The sequence below is a fragment of the Eleginops maclovinus genome, chromosome 17 (genome assembly GCF_036324505.1).
Source record: "Eleginops maclovinus isolate JMC-PN-2008 ecotype Puerto Natales chromosome 17, JC_Emac_rtc_rv5, whole genome shotgun sequence".
In the NCBI taxonomy this organism is placed as follows: domain Eukaryota; kingdom Metazoa; phylum Chordata; class Actinopteri; order Perciformes; family Eleginopidae; genus Eleginops; species Eleginops maclovinus.
In genome coordinates, this window is record NC_086365.1 from 10,548,362 (window position 1) to 10,573,535 (window position 25,174).

The 25,174-nt window shown below is 41.9% G+C and overlaps 1 protein-coding gene across 3 annotated transcripts in view; it reads right to left on the minus strand.

Annotated features, from left to right (window-relative positions):
* The window catches only part of scube1 (signal peptide, CUB domain, EGF-like 1), a 71,148-nt gene that overhangs the window by 22,010 nt on the left and 23,964 nt on the right, over nucleotides 1-25,174 (minus strand). For 2 of the 3 annotated variants that reach the window (XM_063905827.1, XM_063905826.1), the window contains exons 5-7: nucleotides 14,340-14,468; nucleotides 11,797-11,913; nucleotides 1,694-1,810 (exon numbers count right to left, since the gene is read on the minus strand). In XM_063905827.1, coding sequence (XP_063761897.1) covers nucleotides 1,694-1,810; nucleotides 11,797-11,913; nucleotides 14,340-14,468 — 363 coding nt within the window. Of the gene's footprint in view, nucleotides 1-1,693; nucleotides 1,811-7,479; nucleotides 7,570-11,796; nucleotides 11,914-14,339; nucleotides 14,469-25,174 lie in introns of all 3 variants that reach the window. The other variant, XM_063905828.1, reaches the window with a different exon arrangement.

The window sequence follows — 25,174 nt, forward strand, 5'->3', positions numbered from 1 at the left end:
AGAGCAGCAGTGGACATGTTCTCCCAGAATGCAACTGCACATGACTTTCAGTAGTAATACTACTAGATAGGTTGCTAGAGCCAAATGGATGGCATCATGAACATAACCTTTACATTTTAAGTATGTAATGTCCTGAAGTCTTCATTAAAAACAGGTGAATTTGTTTGAGCGAAACGCCACTATTGGACTCCTTTATTGACTTCTGTAACATAATGACATAATACTCTTGCATCCATTGGCCAAACCTCCAACATATTGTAAGTGAGGTTAAGGTGTGGGATATCCTTAAGCCGCTGGCCAATCACGACTGAGCCAGCCAGCTGACCAGAGTGAAAAGAGGAGCTGCAGCACAGGCAATATGAGAAAAATAAAGCACTTGTATGGATAGCATGTAAACGTGTCACAGTAGAGGCACAAATAAACAATATGAACCTGAAAATGACCATAATGTGAGTTTATAATTATTACCAGTAAGGATGAAGTTCCATGACCTCACCCTAGTCTAAACCATGACCTTTCCCTGAAGCCAATGTGCACAAACTTAACCAGAACTTTAATCATAGTGTATTTTAGTGTCCTTTAGTCCTTTAGTGTCCTGTTTCCTTTTAAATAAAGAAGTGTTTTCAAGCCTGATAAGAAAGTAAAAGGATAATATAACTATGATGATTATGTGCATCCTTTTGTTCAGTGAAAACCAAATTCTGTTTAGGGCCCCCTAAAGGCTCGGGCCGGCACTGAGCGTGGGCCTCACTGTTCAAACATCTTAAAGTTTGCCGATGCGTCGTCTGCCTGTCATGCCTGAGACGGCTGCGGCTCCAGGATTTCACACACTTACATGCCACATTCTCAAACTGCCTGACACTCACTGCAGAACACACTCCAGAACATACACACATACAGTATCATACAATTTCAGGAGAGCACGCTCGAATCACATGAGGCACACAGATTCTGACACATAGAGTCATGTCATGTCACATGACCTTGTTGTGACAATTCCTTGACCGTGTCTGTCAAATGGTTGAGCTCACAACTCCACTCTCCATATCCATACAGAGAGGAGGAAGGAGGTGTAGCTACACCATACTGTACATGTGGCAGAGAAATGAGGAGCTTTATGATTCTTCTAAGCAATGTATATCAATAGTAACATGACTGTATCGTCTTTATTTAATCTTATTGGTTTATTGTTCATTGTATGCACCAAACACCAAGGTACATTCTTTGTTAGTGTAAATCTACTTGATTACACAAATTATTCTAATTTTTCATAAAACAATAGCTAGGTGTCCACAGCCCTCTCACTGCTGCTTAGCCCTGAGGAGATGCTGCCTGTAAAGACCACTGTTTGAACCCACGGGTCAGCCTCATTGAGCGGGGCTGTTTGTTAAGAAGAAAGCCATAACACTTCAATTATATGTTTGGGAAGTTCAGGCCCACGCTGCGGCAGCCTTCTCCTCGGACCACTGTCATTGACGTCAGCGGCAGGTTGGTGGAAGCATAGAAAAACCCTTGAGGCATATTCAAAAACAACAAACTGTGGCAGTGACCGCGACCGACGCTCCGGGAGGTTGGAAGTGAAGCAGATGGCTGGGGTTTGGTTTGGTCTGGGCAGTGCTCAGTGATCAGCAGCTGTATACCTTTGCTCATAACAGCAGGCTTGAAGACATTCAAAATCTTTCTATTTACTGACCTTTGCAGGTTTTGCCATCGGGCTGCAGAGTGAATCCCACGGGGCAGCTGCAGCGCACCCCTGTGGCTGTGTCTTTGCATGTCCTGTCGCAGCCACCATTGTTCACGGCGCAGGTCTCTGCAGATGGCGGGACAGAGACGGAGGAAGAAAAAGAGAAGAAGGGGGTGTTAACATGTGTCCCCTGCTTCTAAAACAGCATCAAAATGAAACAAGGGACACTGAAGGGGATGTGGGTTGAGAGAAAAAGGTTCATGCAGTTGAAAAATACACAAAAAACAGTTTTCTTGTGTAACACAACATCACAATATTACAAAGACAAAATAAATACAGTGTTCATAAACTCGGAAAGTCACAGTAAATATTGAGGTGAAAAACTCTTTGGCTCAACGGTCGGTCCTGTTTCAAAATGTGACAAGAAATCATCGTTAACACAAAAAGGGAAAGGGTTAATGTAAGTAGCAGGGAAAATAAAGTTAGTGCAAGGTTGAGTGTTGTAAGTCTAGAACACTCTCAGCAGCACCGGCGTATATATATTTTAGTCCAGAAAAATGTTTTTGTACGTGGCGCAGATAAAGGTTTGCTGGGACTTGTGGATATTGCCTGAGCTGATCCCAAAACAAACACGAGCTCATGGTAACTCTAGCTCACCTGCCCAGCCGCTGTTGCTTTTGCAAAGCTCGGTACACACTTTCCCAATGGGCCTGGAAAAGTGCTGAGGAGGCTGAAATTTGACGTTGACTCATGTTTGTTGAAAGGGATTCAATAAAACTACACCTAATAAGGAAGTTTCAGTTAGTAAATGTACAGCTTTTGGTAGGTTTGACTTCAATCATTTCAGAGGAAATTGCACATTGGGCTAAGAGTTGAGCTATTCCTCTAGTTCTTGGGATTTTAAAACCTCCATCTAAAACCCAAAAGGTCACATTTATAAACACACCATCACAACTAACATGGCTTTTAAAAGGATTGTACCAGAAGCATGTAAATCGGGGACGATTTCCTCCTTTTTGGCAGCTTTTTCACATTTAATTAAAGTGGCGGGATTCTGTGTGCCGAGGAGAAGTGAGGAAATAGGAAAAGCCTTTTCAGGCGTGCAAACACATTCACATCTAGAGGTCATTTCATTTGCATGAAGCATTCTGTCAGGAAACAGGAAGGTATTTGTGAGTTTGTTTGTGTTTCTTCATGTGGCTCCAAACAGCATCAATCTGTTTTCTAGCCTGCATTTGTTCCTTGCTTTGTTTATCCTTGAAAGCTCTGTTTTCATCACATGCAATGTTTCTTTATGTCTCGTTCGCTCTGGAAACGAGATCAAATATAAAACTATTTCGTAATTCTGAACGGTCTTACGGAAGAGGATAAGGACCACATGTGAATTTCTGAAGATTAAAGTCAGAATTTGTACTTTTATTCCCAGAATTCAGTGTTTCTTCAGAATTCTTAAATTAAAGTCAAAATTCTGGTTTTATTTTTGAATTTTGACATTTTTTCTCAGAAATCTTACTATTTTCTTAGAATTCTGACATTAAAGTCAGAGTTCTGACTTTTTTTCTTCAAAATTCTGACTTTTTTCTCAGGATTCTGAGTTTGATTTTAGAACAAACAACATTTTGTCAGATCTAAAAGAAAATATGTCATGCGCTAATCCTCCATATTGTCTTGTGGAATGGAATAGTTATTTTATTAGACAGTCTGTCTGATAGGGTTTAGATCCTGTCCCATCTCCTCTGAATGAGAATGAAGGTTAAAGGCTACATGCCTGCACAGGTGTATACAGTCAATAAGACTTGTTGTGTTGGTGTTAAGGTACATGTGCATGAGCGTGGTAGATGTGAGTGGAGGTGGTGTTTTTGAGGGTCAGAGTGATTTATACAGAGTACAGTTGGCCCTATCATTAGGTGAGGGTTGAGAACAGTCCTGCTCAGCGCCCCTGTCTCTGCAGGCCACGCCCAGCCCAGCCTCGGGGCCAGACTGAGCACGGGAACACAGACACACCGCGGGGCCTGATTGATGTGCTGGACAAGCCCCTTATAACCCCCTCGGCCCCCTCTCCAAGCCTCTACACTCTCCACATAACCCTGCATATTTCTATCCTAGCCTGGTCTGTCTGAGTGTGTGTGTGTGTGTGTGTGTGTGTGTGTGTGTGTGTGTGTGCAGCATATATCTGCTTGTAACTTCGCTGTCATGAGGGCTGGAATCACATCTGATGGATTCCAAACACATACTGTATTTTTACCCTGGGTGTTTAATGTTAAATCAGTCTTTGGTGTTTTCTTTGTCACCACACTTGCAAAAGTTGGGGTGTTCTCTGTTGACACTGTCCACATTGTGAAGGCTACAATTGCAAAATTGCTGCTGATTATGTGTCAGTGAGAGTAAGTGAAGAAATGACACATTGAACGTGGATTTTAGGTATTATATGTTGATATATTCATATATATTTACACACTTGTCTAGAATGATTGTGGCAAAGATTAAATGAGTAGTTTAGTGTCTTGCAAAATACCAGCATCTTGTAAGTTCACAAATTAGAACTATAACCATCATAATGATTACCAAAGAAACCTTACTTCACAATAAGACTCCATTAAGTCACTGTACCAGGCCAAGATATACTCTGTAATGTGACAGTATGTATGCATGTAGGCTGACTTTGTTACACTTTAGACTGAGCAAGGCTAGCTGCATATCTAGTATATGTGCTCACCCTGGCTAATAGATTATTGGCCCAAGCATCATATTTACAGAAACATGACAGGAATCAATTTTATTATCTTACTCTTCGTGCTATTAATTTAAAAAGGCCCAATGTCTACTCTAGGCAATTGACTGTTGCTACTGTAGCATGGATTTAGCATATTGTCTGTGAATCACATCCTATCGTTGTTTCATGTCTTAATATTTCATCTTTTTGCGCAACTTTGTGGTTAACTTAAGTAGGAATGTTCTTTTTTTTTTGTATTATAATTTTAGGCCAACTTAGACTTTAAAGACCAGCCATCGGGTGCTTTGACTCGAGATGAAATCAACTTGAATGGAGGAAGGAAAATTTGGCAGCATATTCAAAAGATGACGCACAACTTTTAGATCTCAGGTGAGGGGGAGGCTGCCAAAATGAAAGCAACCTTACAAAACTCTCGTCTTGCAAAGGTCAGCAACTTCATGTTAAGGGAGGACAATTTGTCAGCAAGGGGAAGAGGAATGAGAGGAAAAACAGTATAGATAGACATGTCCGTCGCACTCTTCTCATGGAACTGCTGACTCTTTCCAACAGAGGACACATGTTCTATTGATTAAAGAAGGAAAGCATGAGAGGGAAAACTATGTGCACTGTGTGTACCATAGCATCATGCCAAGTCACTAACTGTTGGAAAAAGGTGAGAGGCGCACGATCATCTGTCAGCTCTCAACAAGATCCCCTTTTGCCCCGTGATGGGCATCTAAATCAGCTGTCAGTCAGCATAGCTGTGGCCTGCAATCCTGCTATATAGATACGCCTACTGTGAAAACACAAACACACACATCAGCTTAGCTCCATCTGTCCTGCGGTGGTGGTTTATTTGGAGTCCAGAGCCACTGTAGCACCACTGAGTCTCTCTTTTGACACTTTGCTCACATATGTGCAGCACCTGGCTCCTGAATTTCCTTCAATAGCAACATCATGAAATGTCTCAGACTTACTTTTCATCAAGTCGTCCACACTCCTTCTCTTCTCTCCCTGTATTTCCCATCCAGCTTCCTCTCAAGCTTTCTCCTTTTGTTATCTCACCACCGCCTTTCATTAGAGCTTTGGTTGCAGATCCATTTGTCTTGATCGGCACGTTGTCTGTGCCGTGTGATGGCAGCGAGTCCACGGACAGGAGCACCTCGTGCCAGAGGCATCAGACTGATAGCTATGTAAAATCTAACATGCTGCTGCTGTTCAGGCAGTGCGGCGTTAGGGATGGCCTTAATGCTCTCAACAACCCCAGGCATGGACATGTGTTTGTTCATGCACACTGATAACTTAATTCAGGGTTGAGTATCCAAATATAATAAGTTAAGTGGTAACAATTGATTAAAGGTAATAACAACGATAATTATCTGTGATAAATCATGATTATTGTAACATCTATTTAGGTTTTCAGATCAATCGTAAGCTTTAATGTGGTCACGTTGACAGCCCATTATATATAACTGCTCAACAAACTAATAGTGATTAATGTGCCATTAAGATAAATAGAGTGTTAGTTTTTTGGCATTATTTAGGGATCAAACCCGCAAATTGTTGAGCCGTTCAGGATATGGAAGTAACTTTATTTGCATTCACACATCAAAACATTCAGAGACCTGGATAATGGGGATCTTGATGGCATAGTGTCCTCAAAGCCTTTCCCACACTGCATGACTTGCCAAAGGTGCTAGTGATGCTGGTGTTATTGTGGACAGGTTCTTTGAAAGAAAAACCTCAGGGTTTTTCCAGCGTAAATTAGAGCATCACTGGGACACTACAGGTTACAAGAGGAGCGCCATCAGGACAGGTGACATGCTGGTACAACAGGAAGTGAAGCAGGGTTTAGTGTGGAGTAAGGAGACTTATATATTCAGTTAAAGGTAAACAAAGGAGAATAGAAAAGAACAAAGAGGTATAATAAGGATTAGGAAAAAAACTAATTGTCCATTCTTCCTCCGAGCCACATTGGCCAGAACCTGCTGAAATAAAATTGTCAAACAATTGACTGCAAACTTTACAGCACATCAGTTTCGAGTTCCAGATATTGGGGTGCAGGGGAGGAATGATGGGTTGAAGATCTGAAAAGAAAAGTGTCAGAGTCCAGTCCCTCAGAAACCAATTAATGGCCAACTCGTTTATTTTTGTATAGGTTCTCGATACCGCAATTTTCATCAATATCCATCCTTTACAGCAGAAACCGAACCTGAAGACCAACCTAAAAAATATTTTGGTTTGATCAGTTTTTCCCGAGATTGGGTCCAACAATGCCAAAGGTTTCTAGGGCGTGTTTGATGTGGCACCAAAGGAAAAGGCAATATATTACTGAAGATCATGGGTTGGTTTTATTCCCTTGTTTTACTGCCCCTTCAGAAGATTGTGAGAACATGCTGCCAAGTACAGTGTAAAAAGTTTATTGGGCAACCACGGAGCAAGTTTGGTCCAGAATGTTTTCAGCGGTTTTGCTTTCGTATATCATAACATTGGTTGTCAGAAATGAGGGGAATGGAACACATAGAACAGTAAAGCTGCATTCACATGACAAGCGGTAAAACGTCTCTGTGCTTTCCATGATTTTGTGTTTCTACCCTCAGCGCCGCGCACCGCTCGAAATTTCTAGCACAACCAATCAGATGCTAAGCGGCGCAAGCTATCAAGGTAGGTAACCATAAAAACAAAACGTATGTAGTATTTTCAGCGCAAGGCTCTGTGCCCAACCTCGGGGTGAGCAAAGAGCAAATCACGTATCGTGTGAATGCAGCTTAAGGTGCAACATAGAAAGTAAATGTTAGTCATCGAGAAAACCTTAAAACCATCCAGAGATTTTGAAGGTAGAGTTAGGTAGGACCAATTCAAAGGAAAACAGGGACTTCTTCACTTTGTTTTCATCACGTAAGGTACAGTAGCAACAAAACTGACTGTGGGAGACACAGTGGGCATCATAGGTTTACAAAAATAAAAAAGGGTTAACAAAAATAAAGACAGAGAGGAGGACGAGGAGGACAGAGAGGAGTGGAGTCGGGGATACAAGCACAAGCGCCATGGCAACATATAGAAAGAGGAAGAAAAGAGTTACCCATAAGTAGCCGCCGTTTCACCCGCTTGTCCACATCAGCTACTGACGTGGCATTGAACTCAGAGCTCTCAATTGCAGCCTCATCTTTCTCTAAAACACAAGTGACAAGGGGACAAACAGTGAGCAGCAGGTTAATGAGAAGCCCAAATGACCAGACCTTCAGCCCCTCTTGGTGTTTGAGCAAAAAAACCAAAGCCAAGAAGCAAGAAGCGATGAAGAAGCGCCAAAATCCCTGTTAGAGTGTTAATCCCCAAACAAATGATAAATCCCCCAGAGCAAACAAAAGAACAAAACAAAATAAATGAAATATTGGTATCAGTGTGTAGCTTACAAAATGAAGCGGAAGAAAGGCAAGTAGGTAGGTGGGGAGGGAAGGAGTATGAGGACTAAAATGTGAAAAAGTAAACCAAAAAAAATGGTTAGAGGTGTGGGGGTTTTAGGGATGGAATGAGGTTGGGGTGAACATTAAGGGGGGGGGGGGGTTTAAATCTTGTGTTGACGGTACTGTTTGCAGATGGAGTTTCTGTTTGCCATATCAAACAGCCACACTTTCTCAGCAATGATTCCGTTGCGTTAGGATGGAAGGGGAAGAAAGGGAGGGGAGGATACTTTTCCAACATTTCCAAGACAAGCTGTCTTAAATATTGGAACAGAGACGGAAGCAAAGACGAAGTAGTGACGATGACAAAAAGAGGTGAAGGGGAGGAAGACGAGAGGTCTAACAGCAGCAGGAAGTGGTCAAACAACCAAGCAATGATAAGATGTATGAGTGGAATGATGAACAGAGTAGAAAAAAGATGGTGAGGTAGAAAAGGAAAGGCAGAATCAGTCCCATCATGGCCCACAATGGGAGATCTATATGAGGGACAAAGGGGTGAACACACTGAGAAATGGGGTTTGAAGGGGCAGTGCAGGGAGGGCATGCAGAGAAATAAAAAGGCAGGAGGGGGGGTAGTCTGGGGGCAGCGCTGGTTGCCTGTTTGTCTATGGAACACATCACAACTGGCTTTAACAGTCAACGCTGGAAAAACCACAATCCAAAATGTGGCCAGCGGAACTGGGGGGGGGATGAGGTCGGAGGGTGGCCCAGACGATGGTTGTAGAAAGGGTTAAGATGGCATGCATGTAGTGCGTTGAGGATGGTGGGTTCTACGTTAGCGAGGAGGGAGACAGCCTTTCATTTGGGCCTGAGTCATTAGGGCCTGAATGAGCATCTCTTCTTGAATAGACGCCACTTGCCGCTATAGGATTGGGCTTTGATGTATACACTCAGTCCTGAGGGTGGGGAGGGGGTGGATATGGGGGTAATTAATGTTCCTTCCATTCCCCAGCCCTGGCCCGCTGCCGTTTTCTCTCTCTCCTCTCGGGAGCTTGATGGACAAAGTGTAGGACTCTCTGAAGTACACTCGGGGATGAATGGAGGCTTTCTGGTGCTCGGCTAACGAGTGAAATGTGGCTGTATGAATGTGTGCGTGATTGTTGAATCGAGAGCTTGGGCATACCAGTCTGTGTGCTTTTGAGCGTCTGCTTTCTTAAGTGTGTGAAAAAATCTGTCACCGAGGGAGATAAAATGTGTGTGTGTGGGTAGATGTGTAAGCCAGGTTGAGAAGGGGTGGGAAGAGAGGAGTCCCTGCCACTCACTTCTAAAGAGTCTACGGGGCTAAGCAGTGGTCTGAGGCCCACAGAGAGGGGAGTGATTAAAGAGCCAGACCACAGGACATGGAGGGGGGAAGAGTTAAACCACTCTAATCTACTACAGCTATGGGGAGAATGGTAAATATCGATGCACTGTACACTATACACAACAACAACAACAACAACAACAACAACAAAAAACAATATGTTCTTCAATCCAAAAAGGGAAAATTAAAGAAAAAATAACAAACCAGAAAAAAAAAAAGGGAAACCATACAGTACAAGTGCAGTGCAGGCTCTCCCATGCGGCTGGACAAGCAGACAAACAGACACATGATTGGACGGATTAGTAAAAGAGGAGGTGGTAGACAATTGGACGATGTGGCACATGTGAGTGGACAGAGGCAGTAGAAAGCAGGGTTAGCGGTGGGTGCAAGCCCCTGCCTCTCTATTAGTGTGTATGGAGCAAGGAAGGGGGCTGATGGATGGGGATGTTGTTGTTGGCAGACTTGTGGTTCTTTCTTGCTTTATGTGTTCGGGAGGTGGAGGATGAGGAGGTAGAGAGAGAGGAGGAGGAGGAGTAGGGTTAGGTTTGCTTTTGAGGGAGCTTAACCTAAGATCAGGCTGCAATTGAGATGTCCGCTTTTAGCCACAGAGTATAACACATGGCCTCTGACCCCCGTCACGTACCGCCCCACCCCACCCAGAGCCAGTGTTTCCTCTGGTGCACTGAGGATTAATCCTTTCAATCAACCTGAATCAAGTTTTAACACGGATGCTCAGACAACACAGGCAATCAGGTACTATCACCAGGAAGCAGCAGGAGGAGGAGGAGGAGGGGGAGGAGGAGGGAGGAGGAGCAGAGTGATAGCACTACATAGGAAGAATAAAGGAAGGGGTGGGACAGGTGGGTCCATTGAGAAATTGGGACACCCAGTCCGAAGACCTTTCTCTCGTCAAATAGAAGAGAGATAGATAGAAAAAAGACACAAGACATTGGGAAAAGGAGGGAGGGTTCTCTCTCGCTTTTTATCTTGTTCTTCGCAGCCTTTCCTTGATGGTGTGCTCTTCTTTAAAGAAGCTGGAAAGAAAAAGGGGTTAATGGCAGTCAAAACCTAGCAGTACAGCAAACTGCTCGTGTGTTGATAGAGACAGAGGGAGGTGTTTCCAGTGTACGAACAACAGGAAGCAAATCAAAATCACATCAGATAATTTCATGTCTACGGTGTTATCAACAGCATTGACATCATTCTGTTTCTCAGATCACAGCATGAATGAGTGTGTGTCTTATTTGGTTGTGCAGGTGGTTGCAATCTCACATGTAACGATGTGTTTAATCGCACTTCCACTTTGTTTTCTTTGGTTTAAACCACATGGAAAGGTTGACTTTTTTGTTTTGTTGGTTCATTTGGGTCTCGCTGTCCAATTACAAATGAAACACAACTTGTAAACAAAAGTCACATGGTCTCAAGCAGCTCACTAATTGGCAGATATTAGATGACCCGTAATCTTGGCGGGTTAGAGATGCTAGCAGGAGGGGAGTCGAAAAACTTCAGTTCCTACCGCTACAATTACTGAAGGTTATCACTTTTGGGGAAACACATTAAGTAATGTGAGGGCACAACTTTGAATACTTGCTGATGTAATTATTAATTTGAGGATGCAAAGGTGCAGAATTGATCAACACCTTGATGATTGCCTGCCTGTGCTTCATATATAACAGCCCTTGCGGCCAAACTACAACCACTGTGACTGGAACCAGCTGCAGTGGGCTGGCTAAGGTCATAAATGTGGTGATGAATTACTTTCAGGCTTTACACGACTACTTCTTACATATATATCAGCAAGAACGAGGTGGAAAAGAACACTTATGAAGATCTCCACTTACCTTGAATGATTTTATTTATCCTTGACTGATTAGAAAAATTGCAAGATAAAATTCAATGTCCTTTAGAGCTAAGATGTCCTCAGGATGTTGTGGAGTCAACATGAGGAATGGCATTTACAGAGTGGGTAAAGATACTTCCAAATGCAACTCACTTCAAAAAATGTAACAAAGGAATAACATTATATTTTATAACTTTTTTCCAAGGCATCGCACCTCCTCGGAATTTATATCCGATGTGCGACAGCTTCACAATCAGAAAACCCTAAGAGGCTGTGGTCAGGGCAAGAAAGCCCACACATCATTTCTTTTTAAAACCTATTGACAATCTTACTACTGTGTTTCTGTTGGGTTGCACATAAACTATTTTAGCAGGTTGGATGCAGCATTCAGTTAGGAAGAGGCTGGAAAATGATTGATTTGATAAGGTGTAATTCTTATTCTTTATCTCTGACAAGCTGACACTAGTGTTACCCTTGTCATTTTTATGAGTGGGGATTAATTCTACCTGTAAATCAGTGTGCATCAATCTGTTAAAGTGCTGATTCCCTAAGTATCAAGGGAAGAAGAGAAGAACGGTTGTGGAGCATGGAGATGATCTATCTTTCAACTGTCCAACTGCAGCCCCCGAACACACTTCCACATTCTGTTTCTTTGCTTCTTTTATCAGCTGTGCTACACCGACATGGTCATGGCCTTCTATCATACAACAGATGTTACAGTCAAACAGCTGTGGGGGCTTCAGGGTGTGTGAGAGTGTGTGCATGTAATGGGAAGACTTCTTGGTTGTCACTCACCGACGCAGGTCTTGCTGTCTGAGTGCAGGGCGTACTTCTGGTGGCAGCCACACACCGGCCCTGTGTCTGTGTCATCGCATGTGTGCTGGCAACCGCCGTTTCCATAGTTACACGTCACTGAAGACAACACACACACACAGTCCTGGCTTGTATATCATGCGTAAAATATGGCTTGTGAAATTGTAAAGGTCCGCCCGTTCTTGATTTAGATACGACAACAATATGGGAGGGGCAGTAAGGAAGACGCCGTATTGAATATATGGCTCGGCCTGACACGTGGGAGAGGGGCCATAAAAGGATGAAAAGAGAGAGACAGACAGGGAAAAGAAGATTATGAAGGAATGAATTAGGGAGAGAAGGAGAGATAAACAGAGAAATGCTGGCTGGGTAATAAAATAGTGAAAAAGATAACAAAGTAGCGGGAAAAAATTAAGTTCCCATATACAATCTATGTTAAAGGGTCCTAAAAATGTGGTCTTCAGTGAAAGTAATGTTATTCTAAATGTCTGTTTCTTAAATATATGTCCTTGTTAGTGCTCTAAATGCTGACTATTATTGTTTGGTAAAGGGAGAGGAGAGGAATACAGGAGAAAGGAAGAATTAGATGGAGTAACGTTAATAAGAAAGATGGAGAAGGATGAACAAAGATTGGGAGAGGGACAAAGAAAGAGAGGCTATATTCCTAGTGTTTGAAATCCTTTGGTCGTATAAAATCTGTATAATGGTAAGGTCCTATTGTTTGTAACATTACTTAACACCTTTCATATTTAGTATTTAGTTCCTGGAACTTTTAATGGAATACCATGTTTCTCAAATCAACTTTTAAATGAGATCTTTTATTGCATGTTGAAGCTTTTGATAGCTTAAGACGCAAAATCATCCGGGTGTTTATATACTTTGATAAGGTGAGGGGACCATCGTCCACCATAAGTCCAAACTGGGTTCTATGTGTTTAAAAAGTTCTTTAAAAGGTTCCCGACTTCCTTGAAATCTCAAGGTCAAGAAGCCCAAAGAGGAAAAGAGAACATATTTAAGTCAACACAAAGGATAAGGAAAGATGTTGAAGAGTAAGGAGAATGCATCCATAGAGGGGAGATAAGGAGAACATTGTAAAGAAGAGGTCAGAGAGCTGGATCTTTTTTTGGATCTTTTTTGGAGTACTTGAAAACCCTTATTCACCAGAAACAAACACTTTTAAACTTGGCACTAAAACAGCTTGCTAAGAAGTATTTTTTAACGGGCCACAAACTATTGAGATAGGCTTTGCCATAGTAAACAGAATTGCTTTGTCAAACTCAAACTATTTCAACAGCTTGTGATTCCTCCGAGATTTTAACCTCCTAATTTGCCTCGTGTCGACTGTTCGGGAAAGGGAAAGAATGCTTTTTAAAAGTTTTAGCTGAACTTTGCAGAAAAAAGAAGAGAAGAAAGGAGGTAAGAGATGCAATACAAAGAAAAAAGGTGAGCTAGGGAGTAAAGACATGTGGAGAGGGTGTGAGAACAGAACAAAAGATGGGAAGATGTGTGGAGACATAGCTAGCATTTCTTTCATCATGCCCTGTGCCGAATGCTCATCAGGCCGGCACAGCACCGGGTCCCTGGCCTCTAATGAAATATTACCAAAGCAGGTGACGCATTAGAGCCCTTTCGGAGGCTTTCACAATCTTTACACTCTTACCGTCTGAGAGGAGAACAAGATGTGATGCCAAACAAATCGTAACTAAAAGCTTATTTTTCCCCCCTCAAAAACAGCAGCCCTAAATTCCATTGCTGCAGGCGCTCGGCGTGAAGAGTGAGAAACAGAGATGGAGCTGCGAGGGGGGAGTTTGAGACATGAATTCTCTCTACTGAATCCTTCAGCACCTTCGGCTTGGCCTGAAACGCTTAACTGATTTTGGTATTAAATGTCCGCCCTCATAATTTACCCCTGAAGGCCTACTGGATCTTGTCCATCATTGCTATTACAGATGTTTATTATTAAAACAGTTAAGATCCTTCATTGCACCAGTACGTAACCTCATAAAGTCTATGAAAGAGAGTGTTAATACCTTGCTCCCATGTGAACTGTAAAAAGGAATTGACAAGTCAATAGAGTGGTGCAGTGATGACCGATTGTTGAAGGGCGACCCGGAAGTTAGCATCGCAATGGCTCCCTCGAAAAAAAGCTTACTTACTTACGCTTTGAAAAGGAAGATAATCTTCACAAATGTATTTAGAAGCATAAATGCAACGCCAGAAGAAGAAAGCTAACGAATTGTATAAACACACTACATCATGGTCGACTGCTTCCCTTTACCCTTTTCCCTTTTTAATTTAGTGACTGGAGACAGAAGAAGCTTAGGACATTCACGGCTGGGTATTTATTGCCATATTGTATGTCGTAGAACAAAGAGAAATCTCCTAAACTTGTGATGGTCAAAGACCTTATTCAAGTATCTAACCAAAAACCCATTGACTTCGAGACGAAGGAACCAGAAGGTGGTTGATTGCTTACTCATTTCACTCATGGGGGGTGCAACACTGAGGTTAGGTGTGATACATACATGTGCAGTCTTTCTGGTTTTTGGCCAGCTCAAAGCCAGGACGGCACTCGCACGACACCCCGCCTTTGCCTGGAGCCTCTCTGCAGATGTGGGCACAGCCGTGGTCCTTGTTCATGCAGTTCATCCCATCTGTGCAGGGGACAGGGACAAAGAGCTGAGAGAACTGTTGTCTTACAAGCCATCAATTGTTCTATGTAATTTCAAATCTAAATATTTGTGACGGAAAGAACAACAGTGAGAGGTAAAGCACACCTTTAGTAAAACAACTCTGCTTTCTCAGGATTGTAGTTTGATCAGATTTGATTGACAGTGACCACACAAACCACCAATTTCATATATATTGCAGAGGAATACATGAAAAATATCAGCACAGCTACCTTTAAACTATTAAGAGAAAACCACAAATGAAAAATATCTTATATGTAACAAACGTTGGTAGAAAATAATGTGCTGATTTAAAAACATTTCACTGTTAATGAGAAACTGATCTGTGGCTTTACAGAGCTTTACAGAGAGTTTCAGTTCAGTGTATCTCTGTCTTATACACTGCCATTAGCAGAATCCAGAACACAGACAAAGTTGGATCCTAGCTGGACACAAATATGACTCAAAATGAATAAAAACGTTGCTCTGTTACTGCTGGATGTAAAGAAGCAACTGCAAAGAAGTTCACCATATCAAATTAAACAGTGAAAACCATAAATTGTTGTCGTTCCTCTGATGTCAACGATTTAAATGTGACTGAGGTGATAAACTCTGAGACAAAGCTAAAACCACAGGCAAAAATGAAAGTCGTGTGAAACCTCAATGATCCAACTGCTTTAAAAAAAAAATCAAGTTTATTCAACAATACGAGGGTTGAAAACCAAATGCAAAACACTTTCTTTTTACGATGAAGTATGCAAGATGAGTTGAAGCGTCTAACAGCTTGTTTTTTTTGCCTGGAACAGTGAGCACGCTCCTCAGGCTGAACCAGGGGTCATCAAACCAATGTTTTCCTTTGTAATTAGAAACTGCTTTTACCATTTCTGAAATCCCCACTCTCTCACACACTAAAACCCAGACACATTTCCTCTTCATCATCGGCACCAATAAAGCCCTGCGCCTTAATTTACGACTGTGCTTAGCCCGTGTTTTCAGTGGTTACTAATCCAAGGCTTCGTCTTGTCACCGCTGACACGGCTGGCCCTCTGTTTATCCCTTCATACTTTTACCGAAGCCTGTTACATGTGGTCTCCTATCCCGGTGATTTGTAGAGCATGATGGGGCAATACTATTCTAAATAGCACAGTGTTTAAATCTTCATCAGCTGGAGGGAAAGCAAGGAAGGACAAGCCAGCCAAAGACATCACTGAGCTCTGGGAAGAACTGGAAAAGTGAGTTTTTGGGGAGAGTGCGGTAGTCTACCTGTCATGGCACAATCAAATATCGTCACTAGCAAAAGATGGCTTCTATCACAGAGTTTTGTACATGTTAACAATCAAGCTTTGATCATCTCCAAGCTGATCAATGTTCTAGATATTATGTTTTCCTGTTTTTGTTAGCTTTTCCATGACGTGAACTGTCAACCTTGAGGGAACATTTTGTTCCTCATGTCAGGAAAATTGTGGCAGTACTTCTTCAACGCACTTCTTTGAGACTTTTCAAGGGAGTACTTGTTATTTGAGACACTCCTGTTAACAAGACATCATTATTTTGTATTTCAGTCCATTGTCTTCAGTTCAATGCCAAAGTTTCTGGGGGTGAGGAGAGTTGTCCTTCATTGAAGTTGTGCGGTGAAATATATAAAATAAAGCATGAATGCCAAAGACTGCAAAACCTAAGACAGGACACCTCTCATTTCCTTGAGCGGAGTACCACATGATACTTTTCCTTTCTCAAATGAACTGACCTCAATTCAGTGCATCTGTAAAGTTTGTAAAGCTATTGTGCATTTAGGAGAATTCTAAAAATCCTGATTGTCAACACTATGAGGAAGATTCAAGAAGTAAGAGACAACTGTTTCAAATGAAATGAATGACATTTTAAGAAAAAAAGAAACAAAAACAATAAGTGATTAACGCCATTGTCATTATTTTCGCTATTTATTCACGATTTGCATTTGGTAGAACTCACCAAAAAGATTTGGTTCAAAGACACACCCCTTCTCTGATCACCATGGTGAATAATGTCCCTTCATGGGGCCCAAGAGCGCTTCAAGTACCTCATTAAGGCGCCGTTTCTTCTAGAGAGTCTCCTTCACAAACAAAAAGTCCTTTCTTAAACACCGCCATTCTAGCTGTCCACTCCAACGGGGCCATTCCATCAAAGTCCAAAATCAAAGGAGCCATAGGAAATTGTGCAGTTACATGATTAACAAAAGATCAAACTAAGTCCACCCGTCTGTTCAGCGTTATATAATTCAGACACAGCTGTAAATGTAGGCAGGTATTGATGCACACCAACATTTTTGCACTGTAAAAGGGCAATGGATCCAGGAGTGGAAAAAAGAGACGAAAAGTTAGTCGAAGCATGCATTGACCCTGATTGAAAACTCATAAGAAAGTATCTACAATCACTTTAATCCTGGGAGAAGTCAAATAAACGGAGACAGAGGGAGAAGGTGGACACAGGCCCGGGACTCTGCACAATCGAGCCTAAAACAACAAACAGCAACTGCGGCCTCTCAACGTGTCCGATGTGACGAGGCAGGCAAGGCGAGAGGGAGAGCTGTCTGCTCACTGACACGTTTACTCGTCAGAGCTGAAGAACCCACATGGGTCCCTGGATACATATTCAGCTGGATCTGATGTCCAACTCTGTTTGGATCAACATCAGAGTTGACCTGCTGACACAAGGTGAGGAGTGTGAGTGGAGTCAGTAGTTAAAGGTGTACAAGGTTTAAGTGCACTAAAAGTTAACGCAGCCGTCCTCACACAACAGACCTGCAGGACAGAGGCGGGAGAAAGAGTGTGCAGAGGAACAGACCAAGAGAATGGGCCACACAGAGCATGAGCAACAAAACCTTGTTTTTAGTGGCAACACCAGGATCAGGTGGCACTAAATTACATCCTTTTTTATTATCATTGTAACTTTTATTTAGTAACTTGGCTTGTTTTCGCCATAAATATACGTTCCTCAAGACAAAAAAAACCACATTTCTTTACAGTCAGTAAAGTAAAACTAAACAGAGAAAATATAATAGTATAGAAAAACAAAACTTAAGGGAAAAAAAGTATCAAGTTACATCCTGCCAAACAATACCAGGCATAATCAGACATGGCGGCACGATAACATAAGTGGTCGCCATAACAGAGAGAGGAGCACACAGACAGAAAATAACCAACATGTGACGCAAAACACAAATTCTGCGCTACACCTGCATCATTCCTACAACACTCCTTCCCAACTTTAACATATCACTGACTTTTTTGTTACTTCTGTTAACAGCATTTTAAAAAATATGAGCACTTTAATCAGGTTAAGGCCATTTTCCTTCTTTCTGTAAAACTTAATTCAAAAGGGCAGACACACAGGTGCTTGCTTAAATAAGAATCACCGAATTGTACGAACAAACTCTTCGTAAAATCACTGGATGCAGCCTTTAAAGCTGAGACATGAAAAGCACACCACATGGCACAAACACTAAGAACAGTTGATCGTGTATTTCATCTGTTTCAGAAACTTTTATTTAAAGGAAGCTCCAGTTTCAAACTTACAGCAAATGGATAGAGATGTCCCTTGTGATATGTAATGTGAGCTTGATCAATAATCCGTAAAATACCTGATGTCATGTATTGCTTTTTGATCGCCATCTTAGGAAGAATTCTGTCTGTAAATCATAAATTCTGAACTGAACTAAAAACAGTAGCTACCACAAGAAAACATGGAAATATATCCCCAAGAAAGATGGTATGTTTTGGGGAAATGGTTGGCTAAAATGAAGATTTAACTATGCATACCTCTTTAAGGTAAAGTGTTGTTTATGTCACTTTCAGTGGCAATCCAGCAATGAAAACGTATTGCGATGGTTGACGTTCCCTTTTTTTTCCAGCTGGAAGAGGAGCTGTGTTTTGATTGGAGAGGTCAGCAGGTTTACAACTACTGAAGCTCCTCACTGGGAGCCCAGCGGGTCCAGATAAAACACTAAGACACGTCTTCACGGCCCAGCAAGAGCCGCTCTGTCTCTCACACAGTCTCTCCTCTGTTCTTCTGTCTCTTTTATTACCCTCTGTCTGTCTTTCTCCTTCCCTCTCCCCTTTTTTCTTTATCCACCTCTCCACACATCTCTCTCAGGAGCTCTGACTCCAGATGAGGTCCAAGCATATCACAGCCTTGTTATTACAACCCGACTCTTGCAGCGTTACACCCCAAAGCCCCGAAAGTCTGGCTGGCAGAGTATAATGGGAGACAAAAAAAAAGGCAGGAATGAAGTGAAAGAGAGACGGATGGAGAGGAGAGGAATGTGGAAGAGGTAGAAAGAGACGGATAATTTAGAGCCTCATATTCGCCTCCTTCGTGTTTCCTTGGAGGATGTTGAGGAATGAGGTGATGCTGAACACCAGTCTCACAGCCAGATCTCCTCACCAGGGAAAAAGAGACATTTCACATGTTCAAATAACTCTGAAGGAAATATGATGATAGCTTTCAAAGGTGTCGCAACGTTTAAACATTTTATTGCATTTAACTGCTTTCAATACTCATATGCTCAATGCCCCTGTTGAGATATATGTGCCATACAGACACTATTAGAGTTGTCACTTGCTGATACCGCACTTTTTTCACCGGCATTGGATTTTTTTGTTCACTTCTGTAACATAACGACATCACTATGTAACACTCGTGCTTCTATTGGCCAACGCTCCAACATGCTGTACATGAAAGACCAAGGGTTAGTACATCTCTAAGCAGTTGACCACCAACAATCACAACCGGCCAGCCAGCTAACCAATCAGAGTAGACTGGGCTCTGGTTTCAGACAGAGGGTGAAAAGATGTGCTGCAGCACAGGCAGTATGAGAAAAATAAAGGACTTTTTGAACATTAAAGCATGGAGACATGTCACAGTAGAGACAAAATGTGCAAATATGAATGTACACATTTGCATTATAGGGCCCCTTTCCGAATCAACGCTGCAGAATCACTTTAATGCAACACAAAAGGAGGGAATAGGCCAATCTTAATCAGAGACATTAGTTAATGTCTCCCTTGATTAAGGGTTTGCTGTCTCTACAACTAAAGACTTGCGTGTAGAGACAAGGTACATGTCTGTCTGTCTGTCTCTTAAAAAATGATCTGAATGGGATTAGAGAAAAGGGGTTAGAGAAAACGAAAAAATGTCTCTAAACTGACAATACAGTAGACTGACACTATCTAATAATAGGAGCATCTGTATGTGCGTCTTACTCCACATGCACACCAGTCAATGTGCATTCCTGTCTGTGTGTATAAATTACAAATGTTTGTACTGTGACTGTATGGTAAACACAAAGCCACACATAAAGAACTCCACTTAAAAGGCCCCTTTTAAATGAAGCTTTTTAAAAAGCCTCAAACGCTCTATCAAACAGGAACAATTTAAACTGCTGTAAAAGTTTCCTGTGTGAAGAAAACCCTGCTGCAGTCTGCAGAGAGAGGCTGTTACATCACTGCCCGTGCACTGCCGCGTATGGGGGATCGTGTTGTGCCTACTTTACATTTGCCTTGTACTGGAGACTATGGGCTTCGACCCAAATGTCTCTTTTCCATGTCTTTTCTTTCAACTTGTGACATTAACATTAGACATGCATCGTGTAAATTTGTATCCCAACATGCAACGTTATAAATCAAAGATGTTTGAGTTTTTACATCGGAAATCACCAAGCAAAAAAGGACGTGGAGAATGAAGGGAGACAAAATGTCCTGAACGAGTATTGAAGTGAACAGCTCTCCAGACAGAATTAAAAAAACCCTCCTCAACCGTATCCACCCCCCACTCCCGCCCCTGCCTTCCTTCCACTTTTCCATCCATGCTCTTGTAAATGCCGTTTTAATTGAAATCTGTCAGACGCTGGCTGTGGCTCTCCACTGGTCTGCTCAAACCGCAGTGCTATAGGTGCTAAGCCATGAATTTCAATGAGAGCTTTTCTTTAACTGGCTGCATTGAACTCCTTTAAATAAGGACTGTGCCTTTCTAATAACCCTCCCCAATCTCTTCTTCAAACACACACACACACACACACACACACACACACACACACACACACACACACACACACACACACACACACACACACACACACACACACACACACACACACACACACACACACAGCCTCATTCTTGCGCTTACTCTTTCTGTATCCAACCCTAACCTCACGCGCATCGAAGTAGGAGTGATGTGCATTCTAACATCCCTACTGTATATCATTTTACAAAACCACGCTTTTATGTGTTGAGATTTGTAGGGGAAACTAGTGGAATTAAAGCATTAAAACAGGCAGTAGGCCCTGTTCTTTCAGAGCACACATAGCTAAGCAGTGAATGGTTGAGAAACCTGGAACGAAAATACTGTGTTTACCCTCCGCTTCAGTGAATCCAAAAAGAAAATGAACACGCCCAGAGCAATAACAGAGAGAGGGGACAAGTAGCAAAATCCCCTTTGTGACCGGAAATGTGCTCTTAATTTAGAGAAACACTAACAACCGCTAGCAAACTGCCCTGACCGTTCTTCCCTTTTATTTACAGTAACTTTGAAGATCAAATGACCAGCGGAACTACCTGGAACTGGAGCTCACTTGAACCCCCGGGATTACTTAAACTAAATTAAGTTAGTTTAAAAGACAGAATTGTAAATGACATTTCTTTCTTTTGATGTTCTCTCATAATCCTTACAATCAGTGTTTTACTATTGAAGTGGAAAAGAGTCTTTCGATGCTCTTTTTCTTTTTTAGCATAGATAAACAGATAAACAGTTGTGATGTGAGCAAGTCAGGTTAAGATATGCTTTGCGGCTCTGCCTGTATTTGTGAAATGCTAGCATCAGCTGTTTTCAAATGGGAATATAAATATTTTAATGGTCTCACATCCACTGTAATTCCTGGTATTCAACCCTAATCTTAGTGGTGATCATGTGATGGCTCAGTGGTCACTGGTGGCTATATCTAAAAAGTACAACCAATCAAGCCATCACAAATTAGAGTTGTCCCATCTTTCTGTCAATAAAAGTAAAAAGAAAGAAAGATGTACTTTTATTAATCCCCGAGAGGAAATTTGAGAATTCTACATTTGACCCATCCTAGTGTTAGGAGCAGTGGGCTGCCATATGTACGGCGCCCAGGGAGCAGTGTAAGGAACGGTGGTTTGCTCAGGGACACCACGGTAGCACTTGGTCTTTCGGGGACTTGAACTGGTGACCTTCCAGTTCCCAGGCCAAGCCCCTAACAACATTGCCACCATCGCCCTAAAAGTGTGTTTCTACAAACTACACCCATATCCTGTTTGAACATCCATTTAAGAAGCAATGACACAAAATAATCCTTTCGTATTCAAGGCATCCAGTGCTTGCTTGCCTTGAAATCATTACAAAATAGCATCACTGTGACCGGATTAGCTATGTCAATCAAATCCCTGTATGTTGGTTTCCACAATGTACTGAAACTGATACCTAAGGCTGCATGAAAGGTGGGAAATTTGCCTTAAATGCATGTTGCATTTGGGAAAATGTTCATCACAAGCAGCACTCTTGTCCTCTGAGCAACTTAAATCTATAACTTCAAGGCAGCAACGTTTACATGGAGGCAGGAGAGCAGGCGAACCAGAGTTCAGTGTTAACAGAGTCCAGCTGCTAAGGTTAAATAGAGGAAAAACTTTTGGGAAACTGTTTAATTCCCACAATCATTAAGTAAGGAGTAAGATTGAGGGTGTGTGTGTCAGGGTGTTAGCTTCCTGTAAAAGGCTTGGAAATGAGGAGACAGTCTGACGTTTACTTCATGCTTATACGAGTGTGTGTTAATCCCTACAGTCCACTCCCCATGTTTCATGTGTTTGCTACTGAGCGGCGGCTACACCAGGTCAGCTCCACGCCTTCGTATTAAACATTTCCACTGACCACAGACAAACTCTGGCCTAAAAATACGGCAGAGGGAAAAATAGCAGAACAGAGGTATAAAACGTGCATTCCACCTTCCGCTTGCAGGTAAATAACGCATATTAAAGGTAATACTCATATTTAAAAAGGTAAATAACTCATATTTACCTGCAAGAGAGAGAGAGAGATTGCCGAGTTAATACAGCTTGTTTGTAAAAGTTAAAATCACATGCTGGAATAATATTTAAACCAAGTATTTATAAAGTTAAGAAAGAGCGTGGTGTTTAGGAACCAAAGCATTAGTCACTTTCAGCACCCCCGCCATGCTCTGATGACACAGTGTGTATAAGTGTGTGAATGTGTGCGAGAGAGATGGCCTACAACACTGGAACGTTTAGGTAAATCTTGAATCTTTAGGCCTATTCAGTCGTCTCAAAAGACAGCTATACATGATTGAAAATGTGATAATTCCTTGACTACACAACTAAATTATTCATTTCTGTCATTAAGTTGAACTCTATACTTGTAACCTTATGTTTTAGGTTAAAACTATTACCTAACTGGCATTTAGACGTTGTTATAAGGATAGTAATTTCAGTTTAACATGTGCTTCTACACACATTAGTGCTTCTTAAACAACAACAGGTGAGGATTTACTGTATATTACAGACACGCTGAGCTCTAAGTGTTTATGGTGTATGACAGGTGGATGGTTTCTGGCTTTTGATGATGTTTGTAATTGATGATGATAACAGCCAGGTAGACAGAGCTCCCTGTACTTAAGAGTTCCCACATGCCCCCGGGCCGGCATTTAAAAAGCTCCCTGTACCTCCAATTTCCTGCTTTGGTTTGTTTAAAGTGAGAATTCCTCCTTCACAAAGAGTCCAGCGTGCCAGTCTGTGAGTTTTTGTGCATGAATACATGTCTATGAATCTGTGTCTGTAATTGTGTGTGTGTGTGTGTGTGTGTGTGTGTGTGTGTGTGTGTGTGTGTGTGTGTGTGTGTGTGTGTCTGCTTCCTCTCCTTACACAACTCCAAATAAACGCATGCAGCTTCCATTGGTTCACTCCACTATGTTTGTCTCTCTGTGTTTATTTTTCTCTCCCCCCCCCCCCAATTCACAACTCCCCCATCCCATTCTCCCACAATCCATTGCTCTATTTCCCTTCGTCGCTCTCATCACCATACCCTTATTTTACAACATTGCTCTTCGTGCTTGGCGTACACAACAATATATTAAAAAATCCCTAATGGTTAACAACCGTATCCTGTAGTCGTACCTTTGTAATAATATAAAGTGTGTCTTAGTAAGAGACACGACTCCTGACAAATTCAGTATATTTAGAGCATAAACCCTCTCAAACCACTGTGTATCTGCTTACATTATCTTGTAAACCATAATAAATGTTTATGAAATGCTAAATAAACGTTGCTTTATGGACTCGATAAATAAAGGTTTACTTTGGGGGGATGTTTCTCATGCTGCTATCTCTTTGGGGATCATTTTCATTTATTAAGAAAAATGATATCAGATTAATCAAAACACTTTCAGCCTTATCAAATTACATAGAGCAGCACGTAAAACATTTAACTAATACTCCACTACTCTACATGGATCCCTGCATGTTGGAGCACCATAGCATCCCATTAAAGGTGGTGCCTACCATCGTATACAGCCTTCCAGAGCTGCAGATTTCCCAGAGTCACAGCTTCTTCACCCGTCACTGAGTTTACATGCGAGGGCCATAAAGATGTTTTAAACTGTGGGGGAAACCAGGAACATAAGGGAATCCAAAATATTCAGCTTCAAAATAAACGAAAGTTACATTTCCTACACTAAATCTTAATATTGTGGAAAATATTTCATTTTGGAGTTACATTTTACACCTTTCTGAAATGTTTTCTGGTCGAAATTCTTCCCCACAGTCCGCTATTAAGCATCCCCTAGTCATCGTGTTTTATAGTCGCATACACTGCTGCGACCAAAAAGTTATCTTGCTTTCCAGGCAGGCGTCCGCATGAGACGTGTGTGTTTAAAATTCCCAACTTTCTGCCAATTCCCACTTTGCCAGGAACTTTGGTGTTAAGCTTAGAGGAGAATTTACAAGCGTATTGTTTTCACTGTGTTTTGGCGAGGATTAAATTAACTACCATTAATAAATCAGACGCAAGGGACAGCCCCGGTTAACTCGGAGGTATCAGTTTGATATTTCATACAGCAACTAATCAAAGTCTGCACTGCTGCTGCAAATCACACACACACATATGCTACCACACTACGATTTTTGATGGCATAATCTCAGACATTTAAATATTGTTTCAAGGGCAGTAGGTAATGTTGAATAGACACCAAATCACCAAATTGTCCAAACAGGATGTGAGCTTCTTCACTCTGCATGCATGTCAGCGTTGGGCCTGTAAGCCATACCTGACTCATGTGGTCACAGCCCTCCCACATCATGACAGATCAGGAACATTCACTGCGAGAGCTGTTTCCAAACTCGAGATCAGGAGTCAAGCTCTTGCCTGGATGTGCTTCAGACAGAGCTGTGAGGCACAACAGAGTGGAAACACACCATAATGGAACAAACAATTGTTGCTAGGCTTTATTATTCTCCAGGCGAGTGTCAGGGAGAAAGAAATGAGCCGTGAGCTGACACTTACCACATGCAAAGTTACAATTTAACACAAACTGTCTCTCTCCTTCTCAAACGTACGTACACACACAACAGCTGCGTTTGGATAATAGACAACAATTTGAAAAGCTGGCTGTAGCCTGGGAATCCCTT